Below are 23,620 nucleotides of genomic sequence, written 5' to 3' on the forward strand. Positions count from 1 at the left end.
GTGTGTGTGTGTGTGTGTGTGTGTGTGTGTGTGTGTGTGTGTGTGCGCGCGCGCGCGCGTGCGTGCGTGCGCGTGGCACATAGGCTACACACCCACACATATACACGTGACTAATGTGAAGTTGTCAGAAAAAGGTTTGCATCTGCCTTAGCTCCTCAAATAGTGTTTTCTCTCCATGTCCCTGAGAGTATGTTTTGATGCCTTTGCTCAGTTAAGCTGCTCCCGTGCCTCATATGTAAATGTCACTTATTTGTATGTCAGGAGAGCTGGGTTTTAGATCAAGGAATGGTCCTCCTGGGAGTGTGGCCTTTATTGGGCATGGAGAATATCCTGTTGCTGGGGTGTAGGCCTATCATGAATGTATCTGTAGCGTATCCGTCCAAGACTATAAATGACAGAATAATGCCCACTTGCGATAGATAGATAGATAGATAGATAGATAGATAGATAGATAGCCTTCATAAATCTGGGGGGGGGGGGTAGTTTTGGGCTAGTGTGTGTTGTATAGACACACACACACACACACACACACACACACACTACTTCCATGTTCTAATCTATGTAAACCACTGGTGGCCGCTGTTCGAAAAGAAGTCTCTTCTTCAGCTCTACTGTTTCACGTCAATCTCTTTTTGCCCCTCCTTTTTTCTCTTTTCGTCCAATAGACGAAGACCTAACATTGTTGTGGAAGCTGTGCTGACGGAAGTGAGCAACCCAAAGGAAGACTAACTACGTTGAGTATATCAAGGTAACAAACACGTTACTTAATGTCTTATTTGTGTGGAAGCATTTGTGGACATACTTATATACATGTCGTTTTAGTATTTATGTTTTGAATGTAAGATCTGAGAGACTGTTGCTCTTGATAGTCTGCAAAGAGTACAAGGCCTAGTGTTTCCCTGTGAAGCCTGGTGATACTGCTTTGGTAGCAATAGCTAACGTTAGCCAATTCTGTAAGCCGGGTGGTCTGTCATCGCTGGAAGCTTCTATGCCCTCAGTTTTACAAAGTTAGCTTGCTTGCTTGCTAGTGTCCTTTGTTGTATTAGATGTACATTACCTCTAAGCAATGTTTCTTGTTCACACCATGGGAATTTAAGTAAATAGTAAAGATTAGAAAATATTTCCACACCGATGTAAGTTAACATGAATCGACAAGATAAAGTCCCGTAACGGTAACTGTTAACGTAGCAGACATTCTCTGGTAGCAGCTAAAGGTTTTTTGAGTAGGCTAACTTTAGCAAGAAACTTGCCCCGAACCTAACAGGGTAATGAATGAGAAACAATTTATTTGCGAATGTCAATTCATGATGATGAAGAACTATCATTATTTAACCATGCAGAAGCTGGGCTTGTCAGATTGTAATTTACGGAGTGATCTAGCAAGCTAACTGGCTAACCAGCTAACTATCATGCAGAAACCTTAATATTGGGCAGCTAATGTTAGCTAACAAGCTGATTTACAAACAATATGCTTATTAAGTATTTTTTTGCAGGCTAGATCGGATCTATGATCCTTGTTATTACTTGAAATGTTGCCTGGAGCATTGATATCTGTAACCTGTGTCTGATTTCATGGCCGTCAAAAATATCGATTCATTCAAGCTTTTGGTATTCGATAAATTCTGTTATTCCTGTGTTGACGTTTCCCTTAGTAGAAACAAATTGACACCAAGAATGCTGACTATGTACTGTTGAAGAGACCCCTCATCATCTGACTTTGTAATAAATACTCCAGCCGAAGTGTTAAACGTAAAATCTTGAACAGATGGACATAACCGATGGAAATAATGTGCTGATCTATGGGCAACGTCAAGTTTCTGCTGTGTTGGGTGTAATAAATATCAGCTCTTACAATTAACGTTTCGGGACTAACAGTGAATGGCCAATACTTTCCCTTACCTTTTTATTTGATGCTGACCATCCATTTCTTTGTGTCCGTCTATAAACGCATCCGTGGATCAGATGGAGGTGGAGCAGCTCCTGTCTCTCTCAGGTCCCGCTCTGGCCCAGGCCATCAGCTCTCTGCTGGAGACCCCAGGGCTTTATGTGTTCTCAGACATTTTGGAGCTCCCCAATGTCAGAGAGGTAAATACAATAACCAACACTTGCACGTCTCAAACATCACGCTCATAAGATGATTGGCAATATGTTTTCAGGCCAGGTCATTTTCAAATTTAAGAAAGGCTTCATGTGAAAAATAAATCTTAATTCAAATGCAGCTTAGCACAACACATTCCTTAACTAATGTAGTTAAGGTAGTCCAGGCTGAGAGAATGAACCACTTACATACAGACTGCCTAAGAGATCCTGATTTCTAAACATTGCCATGAAGAGAAGGGAACGATGCAACCTTGATAAGAATTCACTGGAGAACCAATGGTCAACACACCTCCAGTAATACGCCTATACCTAGTCAGTGCACATTCGGTATCCTAAAACCTAGCATCTCTTCAAGGGATGGCATGATTTTATCCTATGACCTGTGTGTATCTGAGAACTGTATGGTTTGTTACATAAACAGTGGCAAAACAACTGTGTTGTTGCCCAGAGTTAGGCAGTACTTTTTGAGTGTCTAATTGGTGCCCTCTGGCTCCCTGTTCACTCTCTCTTTACATCCTAATGTCCCTTGCGCCTTCTCTCCTTCCCTTCATCTGAATCTCTCTCTTTCCTTTCTCTTTCTTTCTTACTCTCTCTCTCTGTTTCCCTCCAAGCTGGAGACTGGTCCCCATGCTCCTGTGTATCAGCTGCTCAATCTTTTTGCCTATGGAACCTACTGCGACTACAAAGGTAACCATGACAACACACAAGTTGAATAAACATCATGCCCAAAAGCTGTTTCTCTTATTAGTCGTGCTTCCCTCTCTCTCTCTCTCTCTCTCTCTCTCTCTCTCTCTCTCTCATTCCCTCCCCTGCCTGTAAGGGGACACACTGATCTCAGATGATGTTCTGTCCTGCTGCCTGGCAGACTGTTTTATAGGACTGAAGCTGTGCGTAAATTGTGTTGCCCCCAAGGGTGTACAGCGGCAGCCCTGCCCACTGGCCGGCTTTTAGAGCAGTGACTCATCAGGTCTGGTGTGTGTTGTCACTCTAAGACCGGTGTCTGAAGTCATTTTTTTTTTTTTTTTTAAACGTATGACACTGCTGGTCCCTCCTGGTGTGCGTGTGTATGTCCACCGCTCAATGCTAGGACAGGACACACGTTTTCAGACGGTGAAAGTGAAGTGCGATGGGTTTATTCTGCCCATATCCCACCGGATGTGTCTAAGACCTTTCCCTCCCCCAGAGCTGGGTAAATCGCAACATGCTGCAATAAAATGTATGTTATGTGGCTTTCATAAAAAGCCTTCCCAGTATGACTCATGCTGAGGGGAATTAGGATGCAAATGGCTTTTGCACTCTCTCGCTCTCTCTCTCTCTCTCTCTCTCTCTCTCCCTCTCTCCCCGTTTCCGCACTATTTTCTGCTAATGTGCCTGCCTCCTCTGCCCCTCTCTTTTTTCCTCAGAGAGGGCAGCCTCTCTGCCTGAGTTGACCCCTGCCCAGAAGAACAAGCTCCGCCACCTGTCAATCATCAGCCTGGCCTCCAATCTCAAGGTCAGTCTACAACAGCTTTAAAAGTGTTATTTTCCACTTTTAACATAATTCTTAACAAGGCACACAGCTCACAAATATTTTTTTCAGGTTATCTTTTATTTTCACTCAGTCACTCATCAATTCATTTTCTGCTCAGTTCTCCTAACGCTCATATAAACATATTGATTGTCCTTGCCTTTGATTTTGTGTGTGTGTGTGCGTGTGTGTGCAGTGTTTGCCGTACTCGTTGCTGCTGCAGCAGCTGGAGCTGAAGAACGTGCGGGAGCTGGAGGACCTGCTGATCGAAGCGGTCTACTGTGACATCATCCAGGGCAAGCTGGACCAGCGCAACCAGCAGGTGGAGGTGGACTGCAGCGTGGGCCGCGACCTGGGCCCCAACGAGCTGCCCAACATCGCCAACACACTACAGGAATGGTGAGTGTTTGTGTGTGTGTTTGTGTGTGTGTGTGTGTGTGTGTGTGTGTGTGTGTGTGTGTGTGTGTGTGAAGGATGTGCTTCTGAGCTTGGCAAGGTAGCAGTGTATATTTTTTCTACTCTGTGGTTTACATACTTTTGCCCCCTCAGTTTTCATAGTTAGGCTTCATCTATCTGCTTTAAGAGCACACACTTGTCTGAAATTGCCTTGTTTTATTGCTGCCATGGCAACACATGTCAAATGTACTCCGCACAATAGCAAAGTTTTATTTTTATTAGTGGAGTTTTAAGTACGTGCTGCAACTTCACACTTAAGCAGCATGTGCTCACGGATTGCTCCCTGGGGAAATAACTGGTAGGGAATCAGTGTTGTCCATCAGCAGTGGAGCTGCAGCATCACTGCAGCCTGACACCAGCAAGGCTGTTCCAGCCATAATGTATGGCACTTTCATAATACTGTTAGGTGCATTTTGATAGAGGTGTCTCCTAAATCAGACACAGAAATGGGAAGGTGGAGTAACCAAATGCAAAGATGGTTTCATTCAGTGCTTTTTCTGATAAGATGTTGGCGGCCCTTTTAGGGTGACTTGAGTTATAGCCGCCCATTTGCAACCTCCATTTCTGGGTGTCGCTATATTTTTGCAGGTATTAGTAGTGCATTAGTTAGAGCACTTTGGCATACCAGAAACCACCTGAACACTTTCTGTAATAGTGTTTCTTGAATAGAGGTGAGGTTGGAGCCAGCTTTTTCTCTTTGAGCCAGGGACTGATATTGTTGTTTCACTTGATGAAAAATGTGAGAGTGAAGTTTCATAAACTGATCTTGAATTTAGTTGATCTGGAAGTGTGTGTGTGTGTGTGTGTGTGTTAGTCAGTCCATCATGGCCAAAGCAGCAACATGGCAAATCAATCAGAAGACATGAGAGACTTTCCACTGCACTTTTCTTCTGCTTAGTGCCCTCCTCTGCATTTCAGTGTGTTGCATTAAAGGGGCCTCTTGGGAGTTCACATCCACTTTTCTCCATTTCCCTCATTCTGTGCCCCCTCCCTCCATCTCTCAGGTGTGCGGGGTGTGAGGCGGTGCTGTGTGGGATTGAGGAGCAGGTCTCCAGAGCCAATCAGTACAGAGAAAGCCAGCTGAAGGTCAAAGTTCAGGTGGAGACAGAAGTGAGTGTGCAACTACATTGTGTGCCTTTTCTACTCTCTGCAGCATCATATGTAAATGGAGTGCACCCTGTGTATTGTGAGGGGTGTGTTGACACTCTTTTTGTCGGTTTTTCAGGTGTCTAATTTACAGAAAACCCTGAAAGCAAGCTCTGCCTCTCCGTCGTCCGGCCCCGCCCCCGCTGGCGCTGCATCCAATCAGGATGCAGATCAGCCAGCGGAGCCACGCGACCCCGCCTCCTCTCAGGAACCACGGCAACCTGGCAAGAAAAGTTCCAAAGTCAAAGGGTAAGGAGGATGGTGTTCTTCACTTCATTTACGTGAGTCTATCTTACTACCTCCTTTGTCTGAGCTGACTGCTGTGAGCGCAATTTCTGCATCCAGCTGCTTGTTGTGTGGCTGCTGAGAGGGTGTTGACACTGAAGAACATGGCCACCAGTGTGGTCTGGGCCAGCAACTCGTACATGTGACATTTTGTGGGGGCTCTGACAAGCAGAGAGAAACACAGCTGCATAGGAATAAGCTTCAGTGGCGTGTGGAAGGCACGTACACACACACACACACACACACTCGCGCTCCGCTACCTCGGCGACAGCATCGCTTTAATTAGCTAATTAACGTCAGCTGTCACAGGCTGAATGTGACTTGCCGGGCCCAGCGCTCCCCCTACGCCCAGCAACTCGGCGCCGCCACCGCCGTATGGCCATCCCCACTCGCCGCCACTGCTGACTGGAGCACGGCATATCTGACTGAGGCACCATCTCATCCCCGCGTCACAAACACAAGCCTGGCTAACGTCAATTAGCCATAGCTAATGACACTGAACTGATGTGAGTACGAATGCCAGTTATCGATTAGTCGCTTTCTAAAGTCAGCCTTTACCTTCACTGGCCCCTTCTGCTTTTTAAAAGAAAGCCATAAGATGGAGAGTGCTACATAGGTTGTATTGCTCTGCTCTGCTATCCTAAGTGAAGTCGTCCAGGAGAGGCACACAGTTGCGTTCGCTTCGGTTCAGAGTCAGCAAGTCTGAGAGTAAGTGTCTGCCTCTTCTAAGTGTTTTTTTGCCCCCCAGTGGCCTTGATGCTGCTAATCTCCCCCTCACTGGGGGCCAGTAGAAATAAGGCATCACTTTCCCGCCCATCCTTGGGAGACATCTCCTCCAGCCTGTCCGGTTTTTAACTTCCTATTCCGCTCCGCTCATGCATTTTTGATTTCTTATTTAACTTTATTTATTTATTTATTACTCGTCCGCGCTCTCTCTCTCACTCACTCACTCACTCACTCACACACACACACGTGCGCACGCTCGCTCGCTCGCTCTCTCCTCACTGATGGAGGCTTTCCAGAGGAAATCTGCCTGGAGTCGCAGCAATCCAGTAGCTAGGATGGGGGGTTTAAAGGGCTTAGCTGGCAAAGAAGGTGGGAGTAGCATTCACGCTTGCCGTGGCTGTTATAACTTAATTAGCCGACTGTAATTCTGTTTTTTTTCTCCTTCAGCTCCCCGCTGCTCCACTTTAATATTATTGTGTCATGTCACTACCGGCCCACTGGGGCTTTCCCTGGTCCAATTGTCCCAATTAAACTTAAATGAGGTGCCCATTGTTCCGAAATTGACAAAGGAAGGGGGAAAAAACGCTCTCCTACATTTTTTAAACCATTCGGAGACTGCCTTTATTGAAGGTAATATATTCATCAAATTGTCATTGAGAGGTTACCACCCAGATGTATCCCCTGATTCTTGTCATTTAATGCCCAGACAAGTATTCATATGGCAGAATGGAGCATGGAGGGGTTGGTGGAGTAGCCCAGAATAGAAGGGTGGAGTAATGACTAAGCCCATGTGTGGAGGCTTAGAGCAGAACTGCACCTCACCTGTCAGGTATTCCCATAGTAGGGAGGGACATAGTTGGCTATTAAATAATACCTGGCTGTTAAATCATACCTGGCTGTTAAATCATACCTGGCTGCTAGCAGGTTATACTTCAGATCAGCTTTTACTTGCATTATATTTTTAAATCTTTGAGTGAAGCCTACCGCCAGGTTCCCTGGGGAAGTGGCTGATCCCGTCCCCGTTGATGTGTTTTTTAAATGATCACTGGACACGTCTCTAACACCCTCTTGTAGGGGACTTTCGGAGCACTCTGAAAGAGAGTCTGAAACAACCTTGGATGTTAAATTATGTAAATGCCATCAAATGAACTGAACAGAGTCATGAATATGGATGTGTGCGCGTTGTGTTTTTGTTTATGTATAATTTAGTCGCTCCCTTGTGTCTTGACAGGCTTCGTGGAAGTGGGAAGATCTGGTCAAAGTCCAACTGAGATCAACCAACCAGAGATTCCGCCAGACCTCCCGTCACAGAAGGAAAGAATGACCGCAAACAGATATACAGGATAGCTGATAGGCAGACTAGACAGCCACAGAGGAAGGCAGGCAGACAGACAGACAGGCAGGCAGGTTGACTGACTGACTACACCACTCACGGACTAATTCACTGACTGCTGCACATAATCCGGACTCTTAAAACCCAACTCCCAGTCGAAAGGCTCTGGAGTCTACAATCACATATGGAGGTCTGGTGGATTAGACAGACTTGCGCGCGTGTGTATATGTATGTGTGGGTATTCTTATTGGTTTTCCTTTTCTCTTTTTTTTTGTTTTTGTTTTTTGTTTTCGATTTGATTCGGTGAGTGTGTTAAGCATGGGGTCAACCGTGAATCAGGATGTAAAGTGTTAACAGAATAAATTGCTCCTTGTACCACTCTTTCATCCCCCCCTGTGCTCTCTCTTTTTTATGGACTGTGTTTAAAAATGGGGCTCTGTGGGGCGTGTGAGGAAATGTTAACGCACCAAAGGGGGTCATCCGTTTGGAGGTCAAGGCATTAATTAGTAAACCCCCCCCCAGTAGAATTAGCGCTTAGACACTGGAACCACCTCTCAATCTGTTACGTGGTTACATTCACACACACACACACACACACACACACACACACACACACACACTCCCTCCCATACACACATACATACATAACTGTATATCACACCGCCCACACACTCACGCAATTATATACATATATACACACTGAGCAGTGGTCCTCACATTCATCACCACACACACACACAATGCCTGCCCCTGCTCTCATACAAATTACCACATACATAAATCTATTCACTGCACAGCAACACACACACCCTTCCACTTTACACAAAACAACACACTCACTTATGCATGCACAAACACGCACTTGTATTTCATCTGAATATTTAGCCTAAAGCCTTTCTTACTTTGCTATTTTTTATCTCGCACAATTCTTCTGTCCCATTCTTACCCCCCTGTTCTCCTCGTCTTTCTCTCCTGTGGGACGCTAATGGTAGTGATTAACTCCCCTGGCACCCTCTCTCAGATGGAGGGGAGCTGGCAGGGGGGAGGGGGGGGGAATGATCCACTTCTTTTCCGACACCGTGGCCCTCTCTCTCTCTTTCTTGCTCAGATCCCTCTCTGATTCTCATTCTCTCTCCTTCAGTATCCCTTACTCTATAAATAGGCAGTGTTAATTTCAGTCTGCGCGAATGAGCCTCACAGCTTCACAGTCGCTCACTTCTAAGCAGATGGGAGCTGTGAACTTTTGCAGCTGTACACGTGTGTGGATGTGCGACTGTGTGAAAGTGTGTGTGTGTGTGTGTGAGCAAGAGACGGGAGTTTATGTGTGTGTGTGTGTGTGTGTGTGTGTTTGCACACGCACACACAAGATGAATTTGTCATCCTTATGTGTCTGCTGAAATCTGTGAGTAAGAGTTCACTGTGTTGTTAGAAGATTGAGTGCAGCCACACACTGTAACTGTCAGTGAGTGAAGTTAGATCAATCGTGTCCTGGTTTGGCTAACGTGTGTGTGTGTGTGTGATGTTGCATGGAAGAAAAAAAGATTCTTGACACTGTCGCATCACAAAGTGTTAGCTCTTTATTGAGCGTTAACGTGTACAGTGGTCCATAGTTTCACAGCAATGTGACTCAGATGACATAATACTGTACTGAACAAACTACATACGATGTCACAGCACATAAAGTCAGTCACGGTAGTGAACACCCACTGAGGGGGCTATTCCCCAAACTCAGTGGAGGTTAACCTGACGCTGAACATAGTCGAAGACCTCAAAGTCGCACCTCAACCACCCTCTGCAGTTGGAAGCAAGAGAACATTTCTCATCATCTCATGTTTTGGTTGGCATAACATTCAAAAGTGCATACTGCAAAGTTTTAAGGACATTCTCAACTTCTGACTGAGCCTTCCCATGTGAGCAAGAGTGGAGGTGTGCCTTAAATACCAGGATGGCTACCTCAGGGATTATGTTAAACGTGTTGGCACAGCTCCATCAGGCTAACTCTAACACTGTTCACTCAGCTTTGAAAGATAACCCCCCACCACCACCACCACACACACACCTCCTGGTCTTTGGGGGTGGGGGTGGGGGGGGGCCCTGATTATTTTAACCCTTCTGCTGAGTAGGGTTAAGTCTCTACCTTCTTTCCTCCTCATCTTAGTCCAAAGCAGTGAGCTAAAATTAACACACTATGAGCACTTGGTGTTAGGATCATTCTAGAACATTTTGTAGCACTAGCTAATGTGGCAGTACCTGTCAGTGCTGAATGTCATGGTCAAGAGATAACTAAAGAAAACAGAACAGTCTAGAAAGCAATTGTATGTCACAGAAATTCTGCTTGGCTCTGCGCTTGTGTCCTTCCTTAATGAAGCTTGTTAAAATGCTAATTTGTGTGCTTTCGCACCCTCGAATTGTCTGATCATCAACATCTTAAGACCTTAAGTACCATCGTTTTATTAGAACTGACTGTCGAGTCAATTCTTTTTAATAAAAAAAAAAAAAAGAATCCAATTAAGCACTCTAGCCACCAACTGCACCTGCAGTTTAGTGCGGGTGGGTGGGTGGGGGTGACAGGGAGGCACTCAGTAGTTCAAGAACTCTCCCTGCCAAAATGTCACTGGCACAAACTGATGTTTATCAAGTAAATGATTTGATGACGGTGTCTTTAGCCAACTCCATGACATACTGCACTGCGCGTGGTGGAACAGCTTTTTGGAATGGCTATGTTCATCAACAAGGACGCGGGGAGCCAAGTGCTGCCAAAACATGAAATACACTCTGTGTCATGGTGGAAGAGAAGAGAGGAGCGGAGAGGAACGAAGCCAGCGGCCGCAGCTGTGTGTGTGTGATCTACGTCGCTGAGCTGGAAGCTCTCACAATGGACGAGGAACACCTAAACTCCTGGTTTCATAGTCCAAAATAGATATATGTACTGTATATACACACACTCTCCACACCAACGGCAGATTCTCAGTGGCCGGTATAAATGCTTATCAAATTTGTGGAAACAGTCGTCCTTAGAGATTGACCACAGGAATCCTGCAGGAGAAGACAAGAATGGAAAGACAAGGGAAAGGAGGGAGAGAGAGAAAGAGGGGAAGTGACAGAGAGGAGAAATTGTGCTCCATTATCCCGTATGAGATTAACTTGAAAATCCTCTCCCTGAGAGAAAAAAAAAGAGTCCTATTTCACGGACATTGCTTTCACTGCTTACTGCAGTGTGATTTGGCAGTGGCAATATTCACACTGACAGATCCACAGATCTGGAGACTTAAGCGCTGGATGCTAAATAATGACAAGTAGCACTGTTGATGCTTGAGGAAACACCTTCCCCCACATGCGCGCAGAGTAACATGCAATTACACAGATATGATCAACCATGTCCTGTGACACTCATATCAAAACACAACTAAACACAAATATGCCACACTAAAACAAACAAACACACACACACACAGAATAACACAAACACCCATTGTTGATACAGAGTAGACTACAATCTCTGCTGTCATCACCCTGATATGAAGATAGACACGTGTCCAATACACAAAGCCCACATGTCCATGTGCATAATTCTGTATTTTAGCAACATTACTTGGATTGGCAAAACACTTATGACTGGAATACAAAATAATACGCCCCCCCCGCCTTTCATAACACTCACACACACACACACACACGCAGATGCAGATACCTCTCCCTGTCGCCGAAGGAGGGGGTGCTGTGCAGCGTCTGCCTACTGTCCTCCTGGGCGAGGGCGCGCGGGATGGCGAGCGACAGGGGGGGCGCCCCGCCGCGGGAGAGCGGAGGTGGATGCCGGGAACAGCTGCGGTCGTAACTGGAGGAGGGAGCAGAGCGCGAGACGGAGCGTGTGATGGAGTGCACGACAGGGCCATTTAGCATCAACACGCGCGTTTCGCTGACACTGAGAGGGGGGTTAATGCACTCAGCCAATTCATTTAAAACACCGTAATTATGGAACAGGGGAGGGATAGAGGGAGGAAGGGGAGGAATGAAAAGAAGGGACAGAGCGAAAGAAAGAAAGAAAGAAAGAAAGGGAAAGTGAGAGACAACCACAGTAGGTATAGAGAGGTGTGGGACAGCAGAGTGGGGATTATACAGAACAATTACAGGCTAACATCTGTCAAAGGAGGGGTCCCAGTTATACTGGCCCAGTGGGCGCCACAGGTATGGCACGACGGCACACAGCAGTATGCAACATTCATATTCAGCCCTGAGAGGCTGGACTGTGTGAGAAAGCAGGACACGGCCCTGCTGACCTGCCCCCAGAGGTCCGGCATCATTAGGACTGTAAACACTGAACAGAAGAGAAGCTCAACATGCAAGGTGAGAGGAGGAGGAGGGGGGGGGAGTAAGAATGATGTGGTAAGTGAGAAGAGCGAACGCTATGAGAGCACACGCCAAGTAGACCATAGATACACAGAGAGGAAATGGGGCTTCTCCAATGCCCACACACATCACAGGGCTGGGGAGGGTGGGGGGCTCGCCTACAGACATTTATCCCGAGTTATTTGAGAAAATTGTGTCTTAAGTGAGCCAATCCTACCGCTCATCTCTCCACTGCAAGATGGCTGGCTGTGCAGTGGAGGCAGTAAAAGCTTCCGGTAATAGCCCTCAAGAACTGGGTGTGGAATGTCTGTCCTGCCTGGCATGAAATGAGAGAATTCCTGCATCTTTTACCACACTAGTGAGTCACACTCACTCACATAGTCATCTATCTGTACTAGCTTGTCTTTTCTTCTCTCTCAACAGCGGATGGACTGATGGTGGTGGAGAAGAAAAACTGTTAGATCTTACCAGAGTTTGGCAGTTATGATGACAGCTGCAAGAATCAGCACAGATGAGATGGTCACTGTGACATAGAACTGAGGATCCACTGGAGATAGAGAGAGAGAGATAGAGAGATACAGAGAGGGAGAGGGGGAGACAGAGAGGGATGAGTGCAGGCCAAGCGGGTGAGGCTTGGCGCCTCTATTGATCGTACTGAAGTCTGCTCTTTGTGTAATGTGTGTAATCAAAGTGCTCCTGGAGCATAGACAGCACAGATCCTGTGGGTCAATAACACCAAAGTAGGTGCTTAAGTTCCCTCTTTTTCAAGGGACAAAACCGTTTCCAGGGAGTGAGTGCAGGTCTGTCCACCCGCCCGTTCCCACCTTCCTCAGTCTCCTCCTCTGTGTCGGTCTTGCTGTCGTCGCCAGACACCACGTCCTTCGCCTCCAGGGACGGGAGCTGCTGTTGTGTCTGGGTGGTCGGGGGGCTCTGGTGATGCGGCCAGGTCTCGTCGGTGGACGCCTGCCAGTGGTCCGTTTCCTGGCTGGGGAGGAAGTGTTGCGTCTCGTCCTCGAGGGTCTGCGTCGGGCCCCAGACCACTGCCCAGAGGGGCGTGGGCGTGGCCTGGGCAGTGACGGCCAGCTGGGCGGAGAGCGCCTCCACCTGCATCTCGCCGAGCTCCTCCCAGTTGGGCTCGTTCGAGTCACCCCGGGTGGGGCACGTCACCACAGCGGCCAGAAGGAGGCAGTAGAGAGCGGAGGCAGGAGGGATGGAGCTGAGTGGGAGCGATGGAGACACCCAGTCAACAACAACAACCGAGACAACAACAACACAAAACACACAAACAGGAAAGTGAGAAAACAAAGAAAACGTGATATACATGATAAATATGGAAGTAACAACAGATGGCAGAAAACAAGGCAAAAAACACTTTATTTAGAGGGAAAAAAGCACTTTACAAACAGGTAAACATTAACATCTGGACAGGCAAATCAGTGTCAGCCACTGTGTCAATAGGTGTCTCTTTGTCTCTCTCACTCTTTCTCTCTCTCGCTCACTCTTTCTTACCATCGCTCCATCGCTTCAGTCTTTTCAATGAGCCTTTACTCCACCGACCATCTCTTGGAAGAGAGAAAGAAAAAAGAAAGAAGAGAAGATCAACGGAGAGAAGAGGAAAGAGAAGAAAAGAGATTTACTCTCGACTCCCACAAACGACACTGAGCAGATGCTTGAGAAGAGTACCCTGTCATCTCCAACACTTACACACACACACATGTTTATCCAACATCAAACAGACACACACATTCGCGCACACACACACACATACTCTGAAGATACACAATGCAAGTAAAATTCAGCCTCGATTACACATCAAATGATCCCACACACTTCCATTCGTCACAGACACATGCGCAAGTACTCTGACACACACACACACCTGTGCACAGCATGCTCCTCATGTTTGCATGTGGCTCCACATTTCATGCATTAAAGCTGCAGTCACAAACATTCAGACACAGTCAACACAAACATACCTGAGCATATCAAAGACCAGACAATCTCAGACACGCAGTCACACGCACACAAACACACACTCTCTCCACACAGATCAGTTGACATGCCTACCTCTCACGGCTGAAGCAGGGGAGTGAGGGAAAGAGACTCCGAGAGGGGGAGATAGGGAGAGGGAGTGGGAAAAAGCATTGGTTGCCTTAGCGACAGAGACATGAGCGAGTGAGTGAGAAAGAGAGAGAGAGAGAGAGAGGGAGAGAGAGAGAGGGAGGGAGGAAGGGAGGGTGACTGTAGGAAAAAGATTTAAATGCTAATTATGCTTTTTAACTGGTTCAATTAAACGGACAGAAAGGAAAAAATGGATTTTGAAGACAGAAATAGAAAGACACAAAGAAACAGAAAGACTTATTAATATTCCTATTTGAAAGGGAGTGGTGGTAGAAACACGTATTAAATTATTTTTAGGGGAGCAGGAGGATCGTAGAATCAAGACAGACTGGGAGTGCATGGTGAGAGAAAGAGAGGAAAATCAATATCCATTAATTTACTCAAGGACAGGTTGAGTGTGGTGATGAACAGTGCAACAGATATTTATAGACAGCTACGACAGGGATGATAAATATTTGGAGGCAGTGGTTCACAATTTGGCAGTTTTATTGCAAACAACAGGCAACATTTACATGGAAAACAATCTGCTCTCTACGCTCTCTCCTCCTCACTTCTCTCTCTCTCTCTCTCTCTCACTCTCCATATGCCTCTTCTCAATCGCCCCTCACTCAATCTGTCACACTTCACTCCCCCTCTCTTCTCTTTCTGCTCTCTGGTTCTCTCATTTTCTCTCCCTCTCTCTTTCTCTCTCTCCCTCTCGCTCTCTCTCATTCTCTCTATTACTCGGTCCCCCCTCTCTCTGTCCTTTTCCTCCTTTCCTCTTTTTCTCCTTCCTCTCTTCTGTCTGATCCTCTCTCCCTCGCTCCCTTCTTCCCTGAGTCCCTCTTCATCGCTCAGAGGCGTCGCCTCTCTCTGGTCCAGTGGCGGTGCGGTCAGCCGGTTGTCACTGGAGAACACATCGCAGCCACGAGGAGCCGGCCACCCCCTCCGTGTCAGAGGCATCCTGGGGCATGGAGTCCTCCTCACTGTAGTCTAAAACAGAGAGAGAGAGAAAGAGAAAGAAAGAAGGAGATATAGAGATAGAGAGAGACAGAAAAAAGAGAGATAGAGTGAAAAAGGAGAGATAGATAGATAGAGAGGGAGAGAGAGAGAGAGAGAAAGTGAGTTCCTCTCAGTCCTCTGAGCCATCTACCCACACGTTCATCCCAGCGCAAGCACATTCACACAATCACAATCAGGCATCCTGTACAATTATGAGTGCTGAGGACGACTTGATAGAGACTGCAATTACACTCATTGGTGTTCCATGCTCTGCACTGTGTCCATATGTAATTAAGCTGGGGGGTGGGGGACAGCGTAGAAGGTCTCTCCCTCCAGTCTCTTACCATCACTCTCCTCGTCCACTTCCCCCTCCGAGTCCTCTTCAGATTCCATCAGTGAACTGTCCAATCGGCTGTCTCGCTTCACTGCAACGTCTCCCCTGCAAGATGCACCAGAGCGTCAGCACACGACCGAGGCCATTCATCAAAGGCCAAGACAGAGAGATCATGGCTAATGTGTGTGTGTGTGTGTGTGTGTGTGTGTGTGTGTGTGTGTGTGTGTGTGTGTGTGTGTGTCTTGCATCAGGGTTGGGGGACATCAGTGGGTCTGTGCTTTCATTATTAGCTTGAAAAATTAATGCTCATTATGATGCAATCTGCCGTACACAACTCCGTGAAAGACGAAAGACAGGGCAGGCAGACACACACACACACACACACACACACACACATACACACACAGAGAGAAGACTTATGAGTTACTGAGAAGGAAAATCCACAGTAATGAATGTAGAGTATTAACAAATCCAAGCCCTTCCTCATCAGTCACTTTGAGCGGCTCATTAAATGGTATAAGCTAAGAAGTCGGTCAATACACAAATCTGCCACAGAAAAGGTTAAAGTGATGCGATCATTGATTTGTTAGACAGACATGGAGCAGGGAGAGGGGCGCACATGGCTGTGCTCTTCAATTATGGTGCACACAGCGAGGTGCTGCCGGGAGCTTACTTCTGCTTCGTCTTGGATGGGAGCTGCTCCCACACCGTGAGCTCCCGACCCCCCGTCACCCAGCGGTGGTCTCCGCTGGCGGTCCGCCACATCGAGAAGCAAAGGATTCTGGGTGTCTCAGGTGAGATAAGAGAAACAAGGTACCTGCACCGGGGAAGCGTGAACACTGAGAGAGGTGGAGAGAGAGAGATAGAGAGAGAGATGGAAGAAGGGAGGGAGAGAGTGAGTTGTTACTCAAGTTGATTAGGACAGTTGTCCTGATGAGGTTAAATTTTCAAGTTTCAAAGGCCACTTGAAGCCTGAAACTCACAGTTCAACGTGCTCTCTCCAGTAGCCAGATCAAAGCAAGAGCCAATCAGTAGGCCAGATGTCTGATTGATGCAATCCGTCACCCCGGCTGTGCTACTGTGATTGGTCATTCTAGACACCGTGCCTGTCGGAGGTAATGGGATAAATTAGATACACAGGGCACATGACAGAAAACCGTGTCAGCACTTCCATTGAGCCACGGGCAGTTGTTGCAGCCATGGTAGTAATGGCATCGCTGATGTTCGATAGTGTAAATGGTGATTTTCACCGTGGCAGTGTTAGTATATTACTACCACAATGACACCTCAGGCTGCAGAGGAAGTGATTTTGCTTCTCTCAGTAACGAATGGTCTTGTGGAACGGATCCGCTACAAAAAGCGCCACTGCTTGCGGCAGTAACTCTCAAAAATGGTGGATGATTCTGTGAGCGTTGTGAGAGAAAGTGGAATAGAACATTATGTCCAATATTCCAATATATGGTTTAATGTTCTCCATTTCTCATTAATAGGTCACTTTGATACTAAAAGTATGATTCTAGGTAATGACTGTATGATATCTGTACTTTTCCTGTGTATATCTGTGTGTGACTGTATTAGGAGATAAGCAGGAATATTATGACTTTGCAGTGTTTCACTGTTCTGCATGGCTGCGTCAGTAGCTATCTGCTCCGGATTGCCAGGCTGCCACTAATCAGGGTCTGATTCAGTGTAGTCCACATGAGATGGGATGACCAACGCCATCTCCCGTCAGCCTGGAAGGATACTTAAACTCTAACTATTTCCTTGTCTAGTTAGAGCAGATGATGGATCTTTAGGTGAAGTCATGCTGTCTCCCTTGATGCGCATCATTGTAAATAAACTCTGTTCCTGATTTTTCATACTACTATACTGACTACATACCTACTGGTCTGACTGGGTCTCTATTAAATCTATGGTATCAAAATTACCATCAGTTGTTATGGTAATTAGTTATACATAGCTCAAGGGGGTGAGACAGTGGCTAACACTGATATTTGTATGAGTTTAAAATTGTATTATGGTTATATCCACAAAATAATTTGGTTCTGTGTGTCCAATTGAGCTGTTCATAATGTTAGTGGCTTTGTAATTGCACTAGATCATTGCCAGCTAATTTAGCTTTCAAGCTGCAACTTCAGGTTTGAAACCAGTTGAATCTTTGTGATTTGCTCTGCAATGACATGGTCTCCTGATCAGTTAGACGCAACACACCACACACATTTATTTACGTGAGAGGGGTTGACCTTTGATCCCCGAAGGACAGGGCAGCTATGACCAACACACAGCCTGCCAGCCATGCACATGTGCCAAGGCCTGCCATTCAAAAGCATACGGTGCAGAGCAGTCCAGTAAACAGGCTGATGGACAGGCCTTGTGGTGTATCTGACTCACCCTTCCTCCAGTCGAGGACCCTGATGCTGGCTCTGCCGCTGGCCATGAAGACGCGGTCGCCACGCGGACTGAGCGCCAGATGCCCGCGGTGTGAGCCCCCGTGACCCGTCTGGGTGCCTCCACACCCCGTCACTGAGGGACCCCACTGTTGGAGCCGCTGCAGGGGGCTTCCGTGCGAGGAAGGATGCACCTCCCACACACACAGGCTGCCGTCTGCCGAGCCGCTGAACACCAGGGGACCCTGGGACTGTGGAGGACAGGACGGGCAGGGAGAGGAAAGCTTGTCATTCGGCTGGTGACACTCTGCGCCACTGTAGCTCAGCATTATACTCCACTAGAGAGGTTACACTGCTGACTGAGTGGGGCAATCCCGAGCCGCCCACCTAGCAATTTGCAAGTTTTTTTTCTCTTTTTTTCAATTCCGTTGCCATTCGTAAATTCAATATCTCTCTTTTTGCCCCAAATTGAACTAGAGTGAACCATTACAGTGGAATGAGGTGGTTCGATACTTGGCTGCCTGAAAAGTTTCCTTGGAGAGGAGGAGGAGAGGGTCCTTCAAGACAAGTGAGCAAAAAACGTTGGCAGTTGCTGCATCGTTCCCCCACCTGTAGGGCGGTGACGGCCTCCTCGTGCGCGTTGACTGATTGACAGTTCTCCATGGACTGCCAGCTCCACGCCTGGACCTTGCCTCCATCTAGGAGGAGAGCGGAGGATGATGCTAACGTCAGCTGACAGCTGGGGCAGGAATTAGCACACACCTGAGCAGTGTAATGTAGCTCTGACTGTCACTTCCCATCATGCCCTGTAACAGGTTTGGCCTGCTTTTTTCCCCCCCAGCGGCACTTTCACAGACAATCACACACACACACACACATACACACATACACACACACATACATATACATATACATACACACACTCACACATACACGCGCGAACACACACACACACACACACCTTTGTTGCCAGAATGCATGCATTCTGTCTTGCATAGTCTTTTTACCGCCATTGCAATCAGAATGTGTTAACATTTCACCTAACAAGTGCTTCCTCTCCACAACAACACTACACACCTTTTCATCGTCTCTCTTCGTGATCTGACCACCCTCTGAGTAATGAAATAAATAAAGCGCTCTCTCATTCTTTATCTGTCTCTCTCTTTGTTACAAACATGCTCAAGCTCAAGCACACACACACACACGCCCACACACACACACACACACACAAACACACACACACAAACACACACACACATACACACACACACAGTCTGTCTCACCTGATCCAGTGATGATATATCCGTGCCCCTCGGGAACGAAGCAGATGGCTGTCACAGCGCTGAAGGTGTAGATGGATTTGACACATTGCCCTAAAGACAGTCCACAGCGGGAGCACACAGGTTAGACTGGCCATTTCCCCCAGCGTCCCCTTGGCCCCGTGCCGGGAATGCGCTGCTACAGCGTGTGGCGCCCGCGGAGCTGTCGGAGGAGCAGCTCAATCTGGGTCACAATCAGACACCTCGTTTGGGAGACTTGATCCATTGCCAACGAGAGTCACATTTCAGGCTGGTGGTGTTTGTTTTACGTGTTTGTCTGTTTGTTTGTTTGTTTGCTCATGTCGCTGCTGGCCCTTGGGAGATAAATCTCTCAGCTCCCTGTCTTGTGGTGGGGTTTTGAGGGGAGGGGGGGGTTTGTGTGTGCGCAACACAACATACCTGAACTGAGCACCCAGATGCTCACGCAGCAGTCACTGGCGCCACTGAGGATGAATCTCTCCTTTTCACTGAGGTCCAGGAACCGTGCTGAGTTGAAGACAGACAGACAGCAGAGGGGAGGAGGAGGAGAGACGACAGGAAGGAAGGAAGGAAAAAGAGGGCACATGAAAAGTGGGCAGAGGAGAGGAGAGGGTTGGCAGCAGAGTACAGGGGTGAACAAATTAGAGAGAAGAGCAAGGTTAGCACGTACATGACAGACATGAGGGGAGGACATGGAGGAGAGAGAGAGAGAAAAAAGAGAAACTGGAATGAGTGGTGACCGCTGTATTCAGATGTGTCTGTGAGGGCTAACTCAGTCAAGAGGCTTTGACAGTTTACAGTAACATGAGGCACTAGACTTGTTAATGAGCCCTCACAGGTACGTAAGTGATTCAAGCATGAATGCATCGTTGTCAATTGAATGGCTTTGTAAAGACAATGCGAAAGCATTGAAATAATAGTGTGCAATAAAAGAATACCCATCCTCCTGCAGAACTCCGGAGGGGGTGCACAGAGACAGGTGACTCCACCAGTGTGACCCCCCAGATTGCGCTGCTCTGTTGCCGTGGGAACATGCCACACTTTCACTGTCGTATCGCGGCTTGAAGGGAAAACGAGAAAGAGAGAGAGAGAGAAGGAGAGAGAGAGGGAGGGGTGGAGGGTGAGCAATAAAATGTGGGGGTGGAAATGGACAGAGGAGGAAGAGGAGGACCAGAGGGAAATGAAAGAGAAAATATAGAGAGGGAGGAAAAGTAAGAGGATGGGTGATAAATTAGCAAACTTTTTTATACCAGCAAGCGGAATAATACAGAAAACTGACAGTGAACAAATCTGCATCTCATTCCATTCGGAGTACCTGCCAGAGATCACAAGGTTGTCCACGGCAATCACGCAAGTGATTATGTCACTGTGACCCTCGAGAGTTCGAAGCCGAAATCTCGTCGCTTCCCAGGATGCTTGAAGGGTTGAAACTTCTGATTCTGAAACATGAACGCGTTGAAATGAACATGGAAAGCTTTGAGGTTGTCTCTCTGAACTCACAAGTACTGGAATAATCCCAATTTACCGCATGCAAATTAGATTCAAAAGTGGCCCATGGGCAGATTATAGAGGGTCGTCTTCAAAGTGAATGCTATCAGTAGCGGCAGATGGTATGCGTTTGTCGGGTGCTATTGTACATGGTTAACACGAGACCTTCTTGTTGTTGCCAGCTGCTGGTTTCTGTTGAGGCTGGAATGACTTGTGAATCTGGTTCTTCTTCCGACTCCCCTTCCTCCTGTCCATTTCCTGTTTCTGGGCTTGCAGCTCTGGGCATCTTGGGAGCTGGTGACTGGACAGAGAGAGCCGCAGGATTCTCCACCCTTGAGGCGAGAAAAGCCAACAAAACAAGATTCCAAATGAAAGGGTCTTCATGATTAATGAATCTTAAAGAAACGATTGGAAGCATGTGCATGCAGATGTAAATGTATATTTGTAAATGTATACATCTTTGTAAACAGCCTTTCAAACACATGCACTGCACGAGCACACATGCACGTGTATTTGTGCTCCTGCAGAGAGCGTTTGCAATATTTCAGAAGCGTGGCCCTCTTTAATCGATACTGGCGAGACGTGAATGGTGGAGGCCTAGGGGTGGATTATGTTTGCTGTTTGGGAGAGTTATGCCTCTCCTCCGAACAAGCCTCGGCGGATAACTCTTACACTTGTCTCTTCATCTTCTCACTCTCCTTTCCCACAATGCTTTGGGTTTGCTGGGGGCCAGAAAGTTGCAGCAGCAGCTCAGCCAATCTGGCGCGAAGCTCCGCCTTTTTTGAGACCTGTGAGACAGGGATGGACAGACAGAGGGTATTCCACTATCTACGTATCTCCACCACGTGCAGACAAACAATAACAAACAGAGACGCACAGTGTGCTGGACACAGAAGAGATGTGCAAAGTTTGGTGAAGTCCCCAATTAAAAAGCTAAATGTCTAGAAAAGAACTAACATTCAAAACCACTGTTCCTTTTCAAAAATATATGGGCTACACAGTATTACTTCTATATGCAGTAATTTCCTGTGTATTAGCCACATTGTGTATAAACCGCAGGGCAGTGTTATATGCAAATGATAATAAAAATAAAAAAACATGTATTAAACACACCCATGTATTAACCACAGTGCCCAATAGCCCAATGAATCAGAAACAAATTGCAGAAAAGAAATGGATTCCCATATTAGCCCGCTCCCTTGTATTAACCTCATAGATGAAGACATTTTGCAAAATCAATGTATAAACCTTGGTTAATAGTCAGGAAATCATGGTATATATTGTTCATTGCCTCCTGAAGGATATTTCTTATATCTTTTTCACTTTCCTTTAATGACACTTCCTTTGTATATATTTTATAGATTACACAGCATAATACCTCTACAGTACATTCTTGAATTTCCCCTAGGGATCAATAAAGTATATCTATCTATGTATCTATCTATACATGTATGTACTGTATATTTGGGCACAGTATGGGCACCCATTGAGTGAGTAAATGACATTTCCAGTAAATATCATGCAGTATTTTAGTTTTGGACAATTCTAGAGTAAAAAAGGAAAGGAGCACCATTCAAAAGTTTGGGCACCCCAAGAGATTCAAGCTGTCAGATAACTATTACCAAGGTCGCAGACCTTAATTGGCTTGTTAGGGCAATAAGCTTGTTCATAGCCAGCAGCCATGGGTTACCGGTACTCTAAACAGCTGCCTACCACTCTGAAAATAAAATAAATAAATAATTGATGTCAACAAAGGAAAAGAAGGGTAGAGGGTAAAAGGGACTGTTCAAGTAACTGTGCAATTAAGAAACTGCAGTTAACGGGAACAGTGGAGGTCAACTTAATGTCTGGAAGACCAAGAACTAAACCAACATTTCTTACATCAGATGTGAGTAAATTCTTCAAAACTTTATGAGTTTTGGAAAGTCACAAACACTGATGAAGTTGCAACACAACTTTTTGGCCAAATACATTTAGACAAAAAAAGGTGCAGAATTTCCCATTTCAAAAAATAATAGGCCTATGTCTCCAACTGTATGGCCAGGTGGATCATGTGGGCTTGTCTTAAAAACCATACACAGGGAACATTTCTATTGTGGCTTGCTATCTAGAATCAAAATAGCACTAGAAGACTGGCAGGTCGTTTTACCAATGGCAATAGACCACTGTAGACTAGCCTACAGGAGGTGCAATAACAAGGCTACGTCTGATACCTAGCCTAAGTAACCTGGCCTAAGTAACTTCGTCAGTTTTGAAACATTGGATAGGCCTAGTGAAAGTTAATACTTTGTTGTTGTTGGTCTGACCAAGAGCACTATAGCATCACAAATAGTGTGGGGAAATAGCCTCCATGTAGGCTCAACCAATAATAGGCTATCCTGATGGATCATTTCAGTGGCAACAACTGCGCCCCTAGGGAAATCTGCGCGGAGTCGACCAAAACATTAGTTAATGGGGCAGCTAATATCAATACAAAAACATAGAGTATGTGTCTGTACCTTAACTCTCTCCTCTGTTGTAAGAGAAGCCTTGATCTCCAGATTCTCAATCTGTCTCAACTTCTTCTGCAGTTTTCTCACCTCCCCCATCTATTTCGGTTTACACTTCTCATTCAATTGAATTAGTCTTCTATTCAATACTCCCTTTCCGATAGGAACCGAATAAAATCTATATAAACCCTATAATAGCTTTCATATGTATATGAAATAGGCAAGAATAACGACGAATGCAACAATTAACCATTTGCCTTTTATGGGACTTCACAGGCTACGTGTCGTGGATTTTCACAAGACGACCTCACTTTCCGGAAATGCTTTACGCATTATTGACCTCACTCAAAGGAAATAAGAGTAACCGAAAGCTACTTTGGCATGGCTTTATAAATTAGGCTATATTAATTCGTAATTCTCTGGCGTCACCGAGTGGAGGAAAAAAGCAGAATATTAAACTTGCAACGTAGCTTGCTATTCTTTGTGTTCTTATGATGATTCCTTTTTAAATGTAACCCACTAAAACATTGTATTTTTAGTTATGAGTTTAATTTAGTGTTTTATGTCTTAAAAGTGGTGTTTTATATCTTCATATATCTCCAATTTGTATTATTACCCATAC

General features: G+C 46.2%; 3 protein-coding genes across 8 annotated transcripts; 1 reads left to right on the forward strand and 2 right to left on the reverse strand.

The window, feature by feature from the left end:
* The first annotated feature begins 608 nt into the window (after positions 1-608).
* On the forward strand, positions 609-7,939 carry cops7a (COP9 constitutive photomorphogenic homolog subunit 7A). 2 transcript variants are annotated; one of them, XM_042106332.1, is made up of 8 exons: positions 609-748; positions 1,963-2,085; positions 2,712-2,787; positions 3,504-3,592; positions 3,804-4,006; positions 5,068-5,173; positions 5,289-5,490; positions 7,452-7,939. In XM_042106332.1, the coding sequence occupies exons 2-7, from the start codon at positions 1,963-1,965 to the stop codon at positions 5,460-5,462; spliced, it is 771 nt and encodes a 256-aa protein (XP_041962266.1). In that variant the 5' UTR covers positions 609-748; the 3' UTR covers positions 5,463-5,490; positions 7,452-7,939. The 2 variants fall into 2 exon arrangements, with proteins under 2 accessions (XP_041962266.1, XP_041962265.1); XM_042106331.1 differs by having other exon boundaries at positions 610-748; positions 5,289-5,458.
* On the reverse strand, positions 2,879-23,437 carry si:ch211-154o6.3 (uncharacterized protein LOC563854 homolog). 4 transcript variants are annotated; one of them, XR_006034520.1, is made up of 14 exons: positions 23,008-23,415; positions 21,182-21,297; positions 20,675-20,841; positions 20,337-20,460; positions 19,960-20,081; positions 19,442-19,528; positions 19,007-19,096; positions 18,333-18,421; positions 17,728-17,974; positions 16,320-16,442; positions 16,010-16,175; positions 15,347-15,441; positions 14,573-14,993; positions 2,879-2,896 (listed from the first exon to the last, which is right to left on the reverse strand). XR_006034520.1 is itself a non-coding variant. In XM_042106329.1 (13 exons), exons 1-13 carry the CDS (start codon positions 23,095-23,097, stop codon positions 14,905-14,907), a joined length of 1,602 nt encoding a protein of 533 aa, XP_041962263.1. In that variant the 5' UTR covers positions 23,098-23,423; the 3' UTR covers positions 14,490-14,904. The 4 variants fall into 4 exon arrangements, 3 of the variants coding, with proteins under 3 accessions (XP_041962264.1, XP_041962263.1, XP_041962262.1); XM_042106329.1 differs by lacking the exon at positions 2,879-2,896 and having other exon boundaries at positions 14,490-14,993; positions 15,350-15,441; positions 23,008-23,423; XM_042106328.1 differs by lacking the exon at positions 2,879-2,896 and having other exon boundaries at positions 14,490-14,993.
* LOC121720335 (PILR alpha associated neural protein) lies at positions 9,111-14,354 on the reverse strand. Of its 2 annotated transcripts, none has more exons than XM_042106333.1 (5): positions 13,968-14,354; positions 13,410-13,462; positions 12,725-13,116; positions 12,369-12,447; positions 9,111-11,388 (listed from the first exon to the last, which is right to left on the reverse strand). In XM_042106333.1, the coding sequence occupies exons 2-5, from the start codon at positions 13,418-13,420 to the stop codon at positions 11,211-11,213; spliced, it is 660 nt and encodes a 219-aa protein (XP_041962267.1). In that variant the 5' UTR covers positions 13,421-13,462; positions 13,968-14,354; the 3' UTR covers positions 9,111-11,210. The 2 variants fall into 2 exon arrangements, with proteins under 2 accessions (XP_041962267.1, XP_041962268.1); XM_042106334.1 differs by having other exon boundaries at positions 9,111-10,589; positions 11,245-11,388; positions 13,410-14,354.
* Positions 23,438-23,620: the final 183 nt, after the last annotated feature.

This window comes from Alosa sapidissima, chromosome 10 (assembly GCF_018492685.1).
Source record: "Alosa sapidissima isolate fAloSap1 chromosome 10, fAloSap1.pri, whole genome shotgun sequence".
Taxonomy (NCBI): Eukaryota; Metazoa; Chordata; class Actinopteri; order Clupeiformes; family Clupeidae; genus Alosa; species Alosa sapidissima.